This window comes from Rhinoraja longicauda, chromosome 13, assembly GCF_053455715.1.
Source record: "Rhinoraja longicauda isolate Sanriku21f chromosome 13, sRhiLon1.1, whole genome shotgun sequence".
Lineage (NCBI taxonomy): Eukaryota > Metazoa > Chordata > Chondrichthyes > Rajiformes > Arhynchobatidae > Rhinoraja > Rhinoraja longicauda.
Window position 1 is genome coordinate 21,914,152 of NC_135965.1, and position 15,802 is coordinate 21,929,953.

At 45.5% G+C, this 15,802-nt stretch overlaps 1 protein-coding gene across 1 annotated transcript in view; it reads right to left on the minus strand.

Annotated features, from left to right (window-relative positions):
• eif2b5 (eukaryotic translation initiation factor 2B, subunit 5 epsilon) overlaps nt 1–15,802 on the minus strand; it is a 37,822-nt gene that overhangs the window by 13,449 nt on the left and 8,571 nt on the right. The window contains exons 2-9 of the mRNA XM_078409773.1: nt 14,490–14,529; nt 13,673–13,750; nt 11,472–11,784; nt 8,621–8,766; nt 7,266–7,401; nt 5,217–5,318; nt 2,910–3,017; nt 1,133–1,223 (exon numbers count right to left, since the gene is read on the minus strand). Of these exons, the coding sequence (XP_078265899.1) occupies nt 1,133–1,223; nt 2,910–3,017; nt 5,217–5,318; nt 7,266–7,401; nt 8,621–8,766; nt 11,472–11,784; nt 13,673–13,750; nt 14,490–14,529 (1,014 nt within the window). The remainder of the gene's footprint in view (nt 1–1,132; nt 1,224–2,909; nt 3,018–5,216; nt 5,319–7,265; nt 7,402–8,620; nt 8,767–11,471; nt 11,785–13,672; nt 13,751–14,489; nt 14,530–15,802) is intronic.

Consider the following 15,802-nt stretch of genomic DNA (forward strand, 5'->3'; position numbering starts at 1 on the left):
TGAAACCCACATGGTCACAGGGAAAACGTACAAACTCCGTACAGACACCATCTGTAGTCAGGATCGAACCGGGTTTCTGGCGCTGTAAGGCAGCAAATCTACAGCTGTGCCACTGTGCCTCCTATCTTTAAATTCCTCCGGCTGCCATGCCAAAGTTTGAGTTCTCCTTTGCAGGTCATCTGTCCAGAGCCCTGGATACTGGCAAAGCTAATTAATCACAATACAGTAAACCCTCGTTACAACGGATATTAGTTGGGGGGAGGGGAGAATTGTGTCCGTTATTGCTATAACAGAGTTGAGGATTACCTAGTAATAGAGTATAATTTACAAGTAGTCGAAACAAAGAACAGCAGACGCTGTTTACAAAGTGCTGGAGTAACTCAACAGGTCAGGCAACATCTCTGGAGAACATGGATAGCTGACGTTCCGGATCGAGACCCTTTTTCAGTCTCTAGGTCTGGAACTGAGCCTGGAATCCAGGTGTGTTGGTGGCCAGGAGAGAGGCAAGGATCGGCGGGGTCAATGGTCGTGGTACGCAGGCGACCGGAGTGCAAGTAGGGGGTGGCAGTGGTGACTGGGGAGGTGGTTTAGGTCAGGGGGTTTGGTGTTGGCTGCCCAGCTGGAAGTGGCTGGCGAGAGAGTGCGAGCCGGGGGGTGGCGTCAACAGTCAGGCCTATGGTTGGTAGGTCCGTCCACAACTGTAATCAGTTATAAAGAGGTCCGTTATAACGAGGGTTTCCTGTACGACCACGCTTTATGAAAAGTTAGCTGTTTCTCTCTCCATCAGGTGGCTGAGGGGTGACCTTATTGACTCATCATATAAGATCATGAGGGGCATAGATAAAGTGAACACTCACAAGCCTTTCCCACAGTAGAGGATTCTAAAACTAAAGAGTACAGGCTTATGGTGAGAGGGGAAAGATTTTAAAGCACCTCAGGAGCACCTTTTTCACTCAGAGGGTAATCTACATCCTGCCAGAGGAAGCGATAGAAGCGGATGCAATTATGAGCTTTAATTCCGTTTTACACTGTACAACCACTAATATGATAAGTTATTTTGGGATGCTTCCAAACAAAGAAACGATCTTTAAACATACATGGGCTGCATGCCAGGAGGTCGACGGTTACTCACTTGAGAGAGTTGATCTCCAACACAAGGTGATCACAGGAAATGTTTTCCTCCAATCCCCGCTGCAGCGTGCCGAAAACCTCATTCTGAAATACTGTAGCAAGGTAAAAACGTGGACAGATGTAACAAGTGCCGAATAATGCCTGGATAGAGCGGATGTGGAGGATGTTTCCACTAGTGGGAGAGTCTAGGACCAGAGGGCACAGCCTCAGAATAAAAGGATGTACCTTTAGAAAGATGAGGAGGAATATCTTTAGACAGATGGTGGTAAATCTGTAAAATTCATTGACAGAGACAGCTGTGGAGGCCAAATCATTATTTTTAAAGTGGAGAACGATGGGTTCTTGTGTAGGAAAGAACTGCAGATGCTGGTTTTATTCAAAGGTAGACACAAAATGCTGGAGTAACTCAGCAGGATAGGGAGCATCTCTGGAGAGAAGGAATGGGTGACATTTCGTGTCGAGACCCTTCTTCAGATTGATGTCAGGGGAGTGGGTGATACAGAGATAGAATGCAGTCGGAGACAGTAAGACTGGTGGGAGAACTGGGAAGGGGGAGGGGATGGAGAGAGAGGGAAAGCAAGGGCTACTTGATGTTAGAGAAGTCAATGTTCATACCGCTGTGGTAAGCTACCCAAGCAAAATATGAGGTGCTGTTCCTCCAATTTGTGCTGGGCCTCACTCTGACAATGGAGGAGGCTCTGGACAGAAAGGTCAGATTGAGAATGGGAGGGGGAGTTAAAGTGCTGAGTAACCAGGAGATCAGGTAGGATGGGTTCTTGATTAGTAAGGGTATCAAAGGTTACCGAGAATGGGAAAAACAGATTGGTCATGATTGAATGGCAGAGGACACTCAATGGGCCAAATGGCCAAATTCTGCTCTCATGCCTTATGGAACTTATAATGTCAAAAGCACCGCATAGATTAGAAATTAAATTGCTGCACAGGTCTTCTGCTATCATTATAGATAATCAATAAAAACAAAGCAAGCTACTGAATCAGATTGATTTAGCTTTTCTCTCCTCCTCCTGCAGCAGTCTACACCATAAGACATAGCAACAGAACTCTGCCATTCAGCCCATAAAGTTTACTCCGCCATTCAATCATTGTTGATCTATTTTTCCATCTCAACCCCATTCAAATATCCACCCGGGTAAAGTTCTGCTGATGCTGGACAGATGGTGCCAACACTCTCCTGCCAGTGTTCCCTTTTCCCTAACTCAGGCTAATGATGGACATCGGGATAACAGAGTCATAGAGGGTGGAAACAGGCCCTTCCGCCCAACTTGCCCACGCCGACCAACATGCCCCATCTACACGTCCCACCTTCCTGCTTTTGGCCCATATACCTCTAAACCTACTCTATCTATGTACCTATCTAAATGCTTCTTAAATGTTGTGATAGCACCTACCTCAACTACTTTATCCAGCAACTTGTTCCATTCACCCACCTCCCCTTGTCTAAAAAAGTTACCCCTCAGATTCCCTTTAAATTTCCCCCCTCCCTGAAAACTATGTTGTCTGGTTCTCAATCCCCCATCTCTAGCAAAAGACACTGTGCGTTTACCCGATCTATTCCTCTCATGGTTTTGTATACTGTTATAAAATTACCCCTCATGATCATGCGCTCCAAGGAATAAAGCCCTAGCCTGCTCAACTTCACCCTATAGCTCAGGCCCTCTTGTGATTAGTCAGATAGGATCTAACCTGTCTGTGGTATGATGAAAACCGAAGCTAAATCCCATGTTGACATCAGTGTGGGGTTAGTTTAGAGACCTCACCTTTTGCATCATCCAGTTGGGGAGAGATGCTCCTGTCCTCTTCCTCTTGTGAGCAAAGACTCATTTCACTTTCACTCTCGCTCATTGACTGAGGCTTCAGAGTCAGACCTGTGCAGGGATTGAAAAGATGCAATGAGGTGGCAAGAAATTGGGTGAGCAAAACTCACACAAAGCTAAAAAAGGAAAAACAGTGCACAGCCTGAAAGAAAGAGGCGCCAAGCAGCAAGCAAGGGACAGTCGGGCTCAACAAAGCCCCAGCAGGGTTCAAGAAAGGCCAGAGTTTATGGGGATAAAGGAGAATAAGGTCCAACTTGCCCATGCTGACCAACATGTCCCATCTACACTGGTTCCATCTGCCTGCGTTTGGCTCCTCTACACCTCTCCTATCCATGCACCTGTCCAAATGTTTTTGTTAAACATTATGATTGTGGAGTTCCAACTATGTTGAAAACACATCCAACTTAACTGGAGGACGTGGAGGTTAGCTAATCAATGCAGATGTTTGACAAAATTCTCAACAGCCTCACAAATACTAACTCAAGTACAGAGGAAGCCATTTCAGGACGCTGTGTCGGAGCAACAGCAAATCTATCCTTCTACTGTATCTCTAGCACTTAAATATCATCCCTCTACTGTTTAAATGCTGTGATTCACTCAGCTTCAATAATAAAATCTGCTGTGCTGTTGTTACAAGTAAGAATTTCATTGTTCCATTCTGGGACACAAGAGTTACCCAGCGTGGAAACAGGTCCTTGAGCCCAACTTGCCCATGTCCCAACTGCACTAGGCCCAACTGTCTGCATTTGGCACAAATCCCTCTAATCCTTTCCTTTTCATGACATATGACAATAAAACATTCTTAAAACGACTCTTCAGATAGCCATGAGTCATGTAGTTTGGAAACAGCCCGTCAGTTTGTCCAATTTGATCCAACCATCAGTGCCTATTTACTCTAATCCTACATAAATCCCATCTTTTATTCTTCCCTTATTCCCCAATGCCCCCAAAGATTCTTGTTGTGTGCATGCAAATGTGATACCATACTAACTTCCTGAAATAAAATCTCTCCCTGAAGCTTATGTTCTATTCTTAAATTCATATCTTCCCTTGCTACTGATTTCATTGACTAGTGAAAATAATCTCTCATTATTTACTCTTACAAATCCTTTGATAATTTTAAATCGTTTAATAGTCTCTGCTCCAGTGAACACAGCACAAGCTTTTCCAGTTTCTCGTTATAACTCCATAATCCTCTTAACCCTAAAGACGTCACAGTGAAGTGAGAGCATTGGACACAGCTATGGGTTAGAGTAAGTTTTTTTCTTTCATTTTGTTTCAAGATCATAAACTCATGAGACATCAGAGCAGAATTAGGCCATTCAGCCCATCAAGCCTGCTCTGCCATTCGATCGTGGTTGATCTATTTTTCCCTCTGTAGCAACTCTGGTGGACAGGGATAGGTGATGTTTCGAGTTGGGACCCTTCTTCAGTCTCTACAATTTTAGGTAACCTTCATCCCTTATTTATGCTCCTTCTTTTCCCTATGCACACCCATTTCTCCCATTATCCCTCCCCCCTCGCCCACACATCCCGTCTCCTTCCACTGATATCCCTCCCTGTCTTCACATTTCACTCTTCAGCTAACACACTTGTCTCCTTTTTATCTCTGGCTGTTATCCACCCATCTGCCCATCAATCCCCCCTCCCTGGCTGTATCCACTAATCACTTGCTAGCCTTGAGCCTTCTCCACCTCTCTTTTCCAGCTTTCTCCCTCCTATTACAATCAGTCTGAAGAAGGGTCCCAACGTCACCTATCCAAAAGAGTCTGAAGAAGGGTCTCGACCCGAAACGTCACCCATTCCTTCTCTCCCGAGATGCTGCCCGACCTGCTGAGTTACTCCAGCATTTTGTGAATAAATCGATTTGTACCAGCATCTGCAGTTATTTTCTTATGTCACCTATCCATGTCCTCTAGAGATGCTGCCTGACTCATAAGCTGGAGTACTGTCTGATTCACCTCTACCCTATTGAGGACATTGTCCTTTGATAATGGAACTGGTGCACTAAAATACTGAGAACTGTATTCTGCACTCTGTATCTCCCCCTTTGCCCTACCTATTGTACTTCAGTTTGAGTTGAATGTACTTAGGCAGAGTATTATCTGATCTGATTGGATAGCATGCAAAACAAAGTTTTTCCCTGTACCTCAGTACACGTGACAATAATAAACCTCAGTTACTCCAGCACTTTGTGATCTCCGGATTTATTGACCTGCAAACTCCGACACCGTGCACGAGACTCCTTACCCCACATGTCATGCGTCATATCATCCTCTTCATCCTCTTGCATAGCTCGGCCTTTCCATATATATCCCACACCTTCCGAGCCCACCTCTGTTGGATTGTAGCCTGTGTAACAAAGGCAGTTAGTCCCATCCGATTTATTGTGACACCCTACAGCAGGCATTTAACGCAACTTGGGGTGGCACAGTAGCTCAGCGGTAAAGTTGCTGCCTTACAATGTCAGACACCTGGGTTCAACCCTGCCTACGGGTGCTGCCTGTACAGAGTTTGCATTTTCTCCCTATGACCTCGTGAGTTTCTCCGGGTGCTCTGGTTTCCTCCCACATCCCAAAGACATGCACGTTTGTAGGTTAATTGGCTTCGCTAAAATTGTAAATTGTCCCTTGTGTGTCGGGTAACATAGAAACATAGAAAGTAGGTGCAGGAGTAGGCCATTCGGCCCTTTGAGCCTGCACCGCCATTCAACATGATCATGGCTGATCATCGAACTCAGTATCCTGTACCTGCCTTCTCTCCATACCCCCTGATCCCTTTAGCCACAAGGGCCACATCTAACTCCCTCTTAAATATAGCCAATGAACTGGCCTCAACTACCTTCTGTGGCAGAGAATTCCAGATTCACCACTCTCTGTGTGAAAAAAAACTTTCTCATCTTGGTCCAAAAAGACTTCCCCCTTATCCTTAAACTGTGACCCCTTGTTCTGGACTTCCCCAACATCGGGAACAATCTTCCTGCATCTAGCCTGTCCAACCCCTTAAGAATTTTGTAAGTTTCTATAAGATCTATAAGGTTCTATAAGGTTAGGGTTAGGGTAGTATTGGTGTATGGGGTGATCTGGTCAGCGTGGACTCAGAGTTGAGGGGAAAAAAATAGATGAGCAATGATTGAATGACAGAGTAGACTCGATGAGCTGAATAGCCTAATTATGCAAAGTCTTATATTCTTCCTTCAGGAATAAAATGGAGACATCTGAAATTCCCACCAACAGTTTACTTTTTGCTCCAGATTCCAGACGCTGAAATCTTAGTTTAGTTTTTGTTCAGAGACGCAGCATGGATACAGACCCTTCAGCCCACTGAGTCCAGCCGACCATTGGTCACCTGTTCACACTAGTTCTTCACCATCCCACTTTCTCATCCACTCCCTGCACACTCGGGGCACTTGCGTACTGCCAAGGTGAAGTCTGATGTACCCAGGTACATGTGACAATAAAGCTTCACTGAATCATTGAATTGAATCATTGAAACAGGAGCACTTGGAGGAAACCTACACAGTCCTGCAAAAACATGCAAACTCCAGCACAATAGGTCGGGATTTAATTGGGTCCCTGGAGCTGAGAAGCAGCAAGCTGCGCCATTGTGGCGCCCATCCATCTCCAACTCAGTATTTCTGACTGGGGCTTTCTAATACGAGATAATGAGAAGAGTCCAAAGTGAGTCCTGGATATCCATAACCTGAACAAATGGCTGGGAGTTTTATCAGGAAAAACAGGACTTGGGAGAAGAACATCTGAAGATAGAAACTTCAAAAACAAAGCCTGTCAACTTTGGTTTTCTTTTTACATTCAGTATCTGTTTTACTCCAATGTGACACATTTACTTATAGGTGTCAGTTATTAGAATATACAGTTTCACAATTCTCACCTTTTCACTAATCTTCTGGCCAGTCACTAGCACTTCCATATTCACCTACATCCTCCAACTCGCACACTTATTTTCCACAACATTCCCGCTCTGTTTCACTTAGCTGGTTCCCCACCAAACCCAACTAATACAAGACATGGATACAAAATGCTGGAGTAACTCAACGGGCCCGGCAGCATCTCTAGAGAAAATGGATAGGCAACGTTTCGGGTCGGGACCATTCTTCGGATTTGAAGAATCAGAGTCTGAAGAAGGGTCCCGACCCAAAACATCTTACCCACCCATTTTTCCAAGTATGCTCCTGACCTGTTACTCCAGCACTTTGTGCCTATCTTTGGTATAAACCAGCATCTGCAGTTCATTTTTATTCTAACTAATACAAACCTGCTTGGAGCCATTAGCACTCACCTTTCACCTTGGCTTTCAATGGTTCATGGTTGACATCTGCGTCATCACTGAACTCGTCGTCATCTTCCTCTTCATCTGGCAAGTGCATCGATACCACACTTCCTTCAGGAAGGGACAAATTAGGCCCTACGGTCACCTTAAAGGAAGAGATTGCATCGGCTACTGATCAATCACTGGTTTCCTTGATGCATGGAGGAGATTGGTGGCAAGATGTTTAGTTTATTATTGTCACATGTACTGATGTACAGTGAAAAGCTTTTTGTTGCTGCTATCGAGTCAGCGGAAAGACTATACATGATTATAATCAAGCCATTCACCGTGTACTGATACAGGATAAAGGAAAATAACATTTTTGTGCAAGATAAAATTCAAGGGTGTCCAATTAGTTAGATGGGAGGTCAGGACCTCTCTCAAGCTGGTGAGAGGACAGTTCATTTGCCTGATAACAACTGGGCAGAAACTTTCCCTGAATCTGGAGGTGTGCGTTTCCAAACTTCTGTACCCCTTCCTTACCTGATGGGAGAAGGGAGAAGAAGCAGTGACCGGGGCGAGACTCGTCCTTAATTACACTGGTGACCTTGCCGTGAGCCAGTGTGAAGTGTAAACAGAGTCAATGGAAGGGAGGTGTGATAGTCTGGGTTATGTTCACAAATCCCTGCAATTTATTGCGGTCTAGGATGGAGCTGTTCCTAAACCATGCTGTGATGCATTCTGATAAAATGCTTTCTACGGCGCATCTGCAGAGGTTGGTGGGGTTGTTGGGGACATGCTGAACCTCCTAAGCCTTCTAAGGAAGTAGAAGCGTTGGTGTTATTTCTTGGCCAGTGCTTGGGAACTGTTTGGTGAAAACACAAGGATAACCTCATCCCTTTTCCTCAAGCAATCACTTCAGCAGGGAACTTGATGGAAGTTTTTTTTTTTTACTGTCTTTTCATAAAAGGTGTGAATGGAGAACACTTTAGACATGTTTTTCCCTACACAGAAAGTGCTGGCAATGTGGAATGAACTGTCAGAAGGAGTGACAGTGGTCAGTACTATTACAACACTTTCCTCTATCAGTTTCACTTGATTATATTTATGTACAGTATTTTCTGATCTGTTTGGATAACATGCAAATCACAACTATTTTACGGTGCCTCGGTCCATGTGAAAATAACAAGCCTAAATGTAAACCTAAACTTAAAAGACATTTGGACAGGTTCATGGATGGGTTTAAGGAGGATTGGGACCAAATACAGGCAGATGGGACTACCTTAGGCAGGCGCCTTGGTTAACATGGACAGGTTGGGCCAAAGGGCCCGTTTCCATGCTGTCCAATTCTAAATCGAGCTCCGTCAATAGTCAGTTGTACTCACATTAAATGCTAAAACACAGTGTGGATTGAGTTTGACTCCAGGCTTAACTTCCACGTTGCTGCACACAACGGATCGGCAGATCTCCACTCCAAACCCAACAGTGACGTCATTCCAGATATAGGCATGGTCAAGTTTCACGTTATCTCCTACGAAGTGCAAAAGCAAATGCTGTTCATTTGCACCCAAGTCCCTGCATTTTCTTTGTCCCCATTTTCCTCCTACTCCCAACCTCTGAAATTGTCCAGTAGCTCAACTTGTCAGTCCTGACCCAAAACATTAACTGGTTCTATCTCCACAAATGACTCATGGGTCTGAGCTGGAGGGAGAGGTTGAATGGGATGGGACTCTTCCCTTGAGCGCAGTAGGTTGAGGGGTGATCTTATAGAGGTGCATAAAATCATGAGAGGAATAGATTGGGGAGACGCACAGAGTCTCTTGCCCAGGGTAGGGCAATCGAAAATCGGAGAGCATAGGTTTAAGGCGAAGGGGGGGGGGGGGAGAAAGATTTATAGGAATTTGAACAGTGACGTTTTCACACAAAGGGTGGTGGATGCATGGAATGAGCTGCTGGAGGAGGTAGTTGAGGCAGAGACTATTGCAACGTTTAAGAAGCATTATAGACAATAGACAATAGGTGCAGGAGTAGGCCATTCGGCCCTTCGAGCCAGCACCGCCATTCAATGTGATCATGGCTGATCATTCTCAATCAGTACCCCGTTCCTGCTTTCTCCCCATACCCCCTGACTCCGCTATCCTTAAGAGCTCTATCTAGCTCTCTCTTGAATGTATTCAGAGAATTGGCCTCCACTGCCCTCTGAGGCAGAGAATTCCACAGATTCACAACTCTCTGACTAAAAAAGTTTTTCCTCATCTCTGTTCTAAATGGCCTACCCCTTATTCTTAAACTGTGGCCCCTGGTTCTGGACTCCCCCAACATTGGGAACATGTCCAACCCCTTAATAATCTTATACGTTTCGATAAGATCCCCTCTCATCCTTCTAAATTCCAGTGTATACAAACCTAGTCGCTCCAGTCTTTCAACATATGACAGTCCTGCCATTCCGGGAATTAACCTAGTAAACCTACGCTGCACCCACTCAATAGCAAGAATTCCGACAGGTGCATGGATAGGATAGGTTTAGAGGGATATGGGCCAAATGCAGGTAAATAGGATTAATGTAGATGAGACATATTACGTTGCTGTGGGCAAGTTAGGCCAAAGGGCCTGTTTCCACACTGTGTGAATCTATGCCAAGTTTTTCCAGCATTTCCCTGTTTTAATTTAAAATTGCCCTGTTGTTGGCTACCTGCCAGTAGCTTGGGCAAGAGTCTGCTCCTGCAGAGTGCCAGGCCAGCGGGAGTGAGTGCAATGAGGGCAAGGGTTCATGCCGGACACTGATCCAGAACTGCAACCTGTCACTGCAGAAGGTGCGACTGGATTTATATAAGAGTACAGCAGATGCTTCGCTCTTTAGCCAGGGCTCTCAGGATGCCTCAAAGCATTTCACAGCCAATTAAGCCCTTTAACAATTAAGTCACCATTGCTACTCAAGGAAATATCATTCCATACATGCGCACGAGTTCTCATTCATTGCAACGTGACATTCTGGCTTTATTAAAAACTAGACCAAGTGGACCTGTTAGGCCCAAACATGTCCTGCATTGGTGCAGCACCCTCTCCTCCCCCTCCCCTCTCCATCCCCCCTCCCCCCCTCCACCCCCCCTCCCTAGGAGATAGTTTTAAACTTTAAAATGTGAATAACTTTTAAAATATAACACCGATTTCAATGAAACTTTTTCCATTAGCACCAAAGGGACGACGGTGAGTAAGGTGGGCCTAAAATTGCCGCGCTACCATTTTGGCTGTAGTTCAGGAACAAACATACAAACAAACGATAGTTTTAGTATATAAATAGAGGTTAGGACATACAACAGGAACTGGCCCTTTGGTCCACGATGTCTGGACCAAACATGATGCCAAGACCAACTCTCATCTGCCTGCATATAATCCATATCCCTCCATTCTCTGAACACCCATGGGTCTCTCCAAAAGCCTCTTAAAAGCCACTATTGCATCTGCCTGTACCACCACCCTCAGCAGCACTCACCAGGCACTCACCACCCTCTGCGTAAAAAAAAAAATGCCCCACACATCTTTACACTTTGTTCCTCTCACCTTAAAGCTATGCCTTCTAGCATTTAATTTTTCCATCCTGGGGAAAAGGTTCGGACTGTTTACCCTATCTATACTTCTCAGAATTTTATATACTTCTATCAGGTCTCCCCTCAATGGCTGGTGTTCAAGAAAGAACAACCCAAGTCTATCCAACCTCTCCCTGTAGTTAATACCCTCTCATACTCCAAAGAAGTACAGGTTTGTAGATTAATTGGCTTTGGTAAAATTATAAATTGTCCTCAGTGTGTAGAGGAATACTAGTGTATAGGGTGATCACTGGTCGGCGTGGACTCAATGGGCCAAGGGGCCTGTTTCTGCAATGTATCTCTGAGGTCACGGTGGCGCAGCGGTAGAGCGAATGCTTTATACTGAATGCAGCGCCGGAGACCAGGGTTCGATCCCGACTAAGGATGTCGGCTGTACGGAGTTTGTATGTTGTCCCCATGACCTGCGTGGGTTTTCTCCGAGATCTTTGGTTTCCTCCTACACTCCAAAGACATACAGGTAAGTAGGTTAATTGGCTTGGTAAATGTAAAAATTGTCCCTGATGGGTATAGGATAGTGTTAATGTGCTGGTCGACGCGGACCCGGTGGGCCAAAGGGCCTGTTTCCACGCTGTATCTCTAAACTAAGTCTGAAAATAAATCTCAAATTGTGGAATGCAGAGTGACCTACCTATGACACAGTTGTGGCCAATGGTGGTGTTTGAGATGAAGCAGTTCTTTCCTATGACGGTGCCTCGACCAATGACGACGTTTTCTTCCAGTACGCTACCCTGACCCAGGCTGACCTCAGACCCTCGGTACACATTGTGCCGCAGGTGGACGCAGAAACCCTTGTCGTCGTCCGGGAAGTTCATCTCTGGTGTCATGGGGTACACCCAGCGGCGGACCACATCTGAGCACACCGCTTCGTACGTGAGGAGATTGGACACCCTTGCGCCATATTCGTCCGTTGCCACGTGGATGTGAATCTGATTGCCCAGTATCTAAACAGCAGAGACACAAGGAACTGCAGATGTTGGAATCTCGAGCAAAACTCAGAGTGTTGAAGTAACTTGCAGGTCAAGCAACATCTGTGGAGGGAATGGTTAGGCAACATTTCGACCCAAAATGTCTGAAGGGTTTTGACCTGAAATGTTCCCTGCCCGTTCCCTCCACGAATGCTGCCTAACTTGCGGGTTACTTCAGCACTTTCTACTTTGACGTGAAAATACAGGGCTTGTCAATGTCTTCCAGCTTACCGAAAATGACACAAAGTGTGGGAGTAACTCAGCGAGTCAGGCAGCTCATCTGGAGAATGTGAGGATATCGGTGATGTTTCTGGTCGGGACCTTTCTTCAGACTGATTGTAGGGGGGCGGGGAGAAAAGAAAACTGGAAGAGAGGGAATGCAGGACAAAGCCTGGCAGGTAATTAATTGGCCAATTCAGGTGAGGAGGGTGTTTTGATAGGCAGGTGGGAGGACAAAGCAAAGAGGTGAAAGGACAAGATGTGAGCCAAAAATAGTGTTGCAGTGCTGATTTTTGAGGTGACGGAGCTGTCACTGGTGCTGGAGCGGCCGCTGTTACATTCTCCGCTAGTTAAAATTCCCTGCTCTTTATTTGGGTTTTTTTTTTTTTACAGAGGTGTCAGAGCGGCGCTCCGGTGAGCTCCGGCAACACTGCACCCATGGACAAAAAGGATTGAAAAGTTACGAATTGTTAAGCTAGAGGAAGGAATGTAAGTGGAAGGGGGGAAATAGATGCAAAACCAGTGGAGCATTGGGGAGGGGGGTGCAGGCGTACGTGGACGGAGAGGGGCAGGGTTATAGTTACCTAAAACGGGAGAATTCAATATTCATGTTGTTGGGTTGTACGCAACCCAAAAATCAGATCAAACAAAAGCAACGATTAACAGATAGACACGGAGCCCATTTTCATCTACACGATGTGGCAATGGGTGAAGCAGGCATTGAGTGTCATGATCACATCCTGGCCAGGCGTGGAATTAAATTCAATATCCCTAACTATTTGGAGGGATACCATCAGGAACAAAAAGTTGATGAACAGAAAATGAGATATTTTCTAGCATCGTGAGCTGTTGGTATGCAAAGGGGAGGACGGCACAATGGCGCAGAGGTAGAGTTGCTGCCTTACAACGCCAGAGACCCGGGTTCAATCCTGACTATGGGTGCTGCCTGTACGGAGTTTGGACGTTCTCCATTTGACCGCGTGGGTTTTCTCCGGGTGCACTGGTTTCCTCCCACATTCAAAAGACATAGTGTTGTAGGCCAATTGATTGTAAATGGTTCCCAGTGTGTAGGATAGTGCTAGTGTATGGGTGATCGCTGGTTAGCGCAGACTCGGTCGGCCGAAGAGCCTGTTTCCACGCTGCATCACTAAAGTAAAGTTAGACTAAAGGGAACAAAGAAGCTACAGATACTTGAAGGGTAAACATTTGCCTGGGCTGTGGGGGGGGGGGGGGGGGGGGAAAGAGCCCAGCATTTATTCAAGTGCTCTCACTAAAAGCAAACATAGACACAATGAGGTGATAAAACTCAGGGCTGCAAACTTCCAAGATATATAAAGACCTGAGCCAGGCATGCCTGGGGAAGGATCCCAACCCGAATTGGCACCTGTACTTTCCCTCCACAGGTGCTGCCTGACCTGCCGAGCCCGTCCAGCACTTTGTGTTCTGCTTATGCCAGTAAATCAATTGCCAACAACATCCTTGCCACTCACAGCCTGGTAACCTGTGTTGACAGAGAGCTCTCCCACAAAGGTTACTGCATTGCAGGAGAACCACAAAAGTTCAGGCCAGGTGTCCAAAACTATTGCCCACCGAAGGAGCTGGGTTCCCACACAGGGTTATACAAAACTAAAAGCTGAAAACCCACCTCTTCGTTTACAAGGATTCCCCGCACAAAGTCATCCCTGGTTTGATAATCGAAGTTATCCGTGAACAGTTCTGCTACCTGGAAATTACAGAAAATGGAGCTGTAAATCCATGCAAGAGTAAGAAAACTGGTCAGGTTAACTATCCAAACACAGTCTAGTTTGGAAGCCTCAAGTTGAAACATTAAATTATGTTCCCCTTTTCCGACAAGGACAACCCAACTGAGGAGTTCCAATATATCAATGATCAGATAACCAATACACTGCAGATACTGGAATCTTGAGGAACTTACAAAGTGCTGGAGTAACTCAGCAGGTCAGGCAGCATCTCTGGAGTCTGAAGAAGTGTTCCAATCCAAAATGCCACATATCCATGTACTACTCCACAGATGCCGCGTGGCTTGTTGAGTTACTCCAGCATTTTGTGTTTTATTCCAATTATCAGATTTGCCTGCATTTTCTTTATTGTCTGTATTTTCTCATTCAGGTTCTCAAACAAATTACTTACCATTACATGAAAATGTTTTAAAAATGTTTAGTTTAGTTTAGAGATGCAGAATGGAAACAGCCCACGCCGACCAACGATCACCCGTTCACACTAGTTTTATGTTATCCCACTTTCTCATCCACTCCCTGCACACTAGGGGCAATTTACAGAGGGCCAATTAACCTACAAATCTGCACGTCTTTGGGAAGAAACCGGAGCATCCGGAGAGAACCCACGTGGTCACAGGGAGAACGTGCAAACTACACACACTCAGACAGCACCAAGGTCAGGATCGAACCCGGGTCTCTGACGCTGTGAGGCAGCGGCTCTACCTGCTGCGCCACCCCGCCACCTACTGCAGATGCTGGAAGTCTGAAAGAAAAACAGAAATTGTTGGAAAAGATTTAGCAGGTTAGGACACATTTGCAGAAAGAGAAACAATTAGCTTTTCAATTTGAAAGTAAACATTCTCTTTCCACAGATGCTGCCTGACCTGCTGAGTATTTCCAGTAATTTATTTGTCATCCTGAATACATATATCCTAAACCTTCAATTTAAGTGGGTTATAATTTCAGGATGTGGTGCTAAAGAACACCTTCCTCTTGTGAAATCATCTTAATGACCTGCTGGGAACAGATGCTGATGTGACAATTAAGCAGATTGTGTCAAATTTCAATTTTATGGAGTGGCACAGTGGTGCAGCTGCCTCACAGCGCCAGAGACCTGGGTTCAATCCTGATCTTCGATGCTGTCTGTGCCGAGTTTGCACGTTCTCCCTGTGACCTCATGGGTTTCCTCTTGGTGGTAGTGGACAGAGGATCAAGGGAGACAGAGGAACTGAAAGAAATTTGCATTAGGTGAGAAATAGTATTGGGTAGACTGATGGGACTGAAGGCTGATAAATCCCCAGGGCCTGATGGTCTGCATCCCAGGGTACTCAAGGAGGTGGCTCAAGAAATCATGGACGCATTGGTGATCATTTTCCAATGTTCAATAGATTTAAGATCAGTTCCTGTGGATTGGAGGATAGCTAATGTTATCCCACTTTTCAAGAAAGGAGCGAGAGAGAAAACAGGGAATTATAGACCAGTTAGCCTGACATCGGTGGTGGGGAAGATGCTGGAGTCAATTATTAAAGAGGTAATAACGGCACATTTGGATAACGGTAAAAGGATAAGTCCAAGTCAGCATGGATTTATGAAGGGGAAATCCTGCTTGACTAATCTTCTGGAATTTTTTGAGGATGTGACAAGTAAAATGGATGAAGGGGAAGCCAGTGGATGTAATGTACCTAGACTTTCAGAAAGCCTTTGATAGGGTACCACACGGGAGGTTGGTGAGCAAAAGTAGAGCACATCGTATTGGGGGTAGGGTATTGACATGGATAGAGAATTGGTTGGCAGACAGGAAGCAAAGAGTAGGAATAAACGGGTCCTTTTCAGAATGGCAGGCAGTGGAGAGTGGAGTGCTGCAAGGCTCGGTGCTGGGGCCGCAACTATTTACAATATATATTAATGATTTGGATGTTAAATTAGAAGTAACATTAGCAAGTTTGAGGATGACACAAAGCTGGGTGGCAGTGTGAACTGCAAAGAGGATGTTAGGAGGTTGCAGGGTGACTTGGACAGGTTGAGTGAGTGGGCAG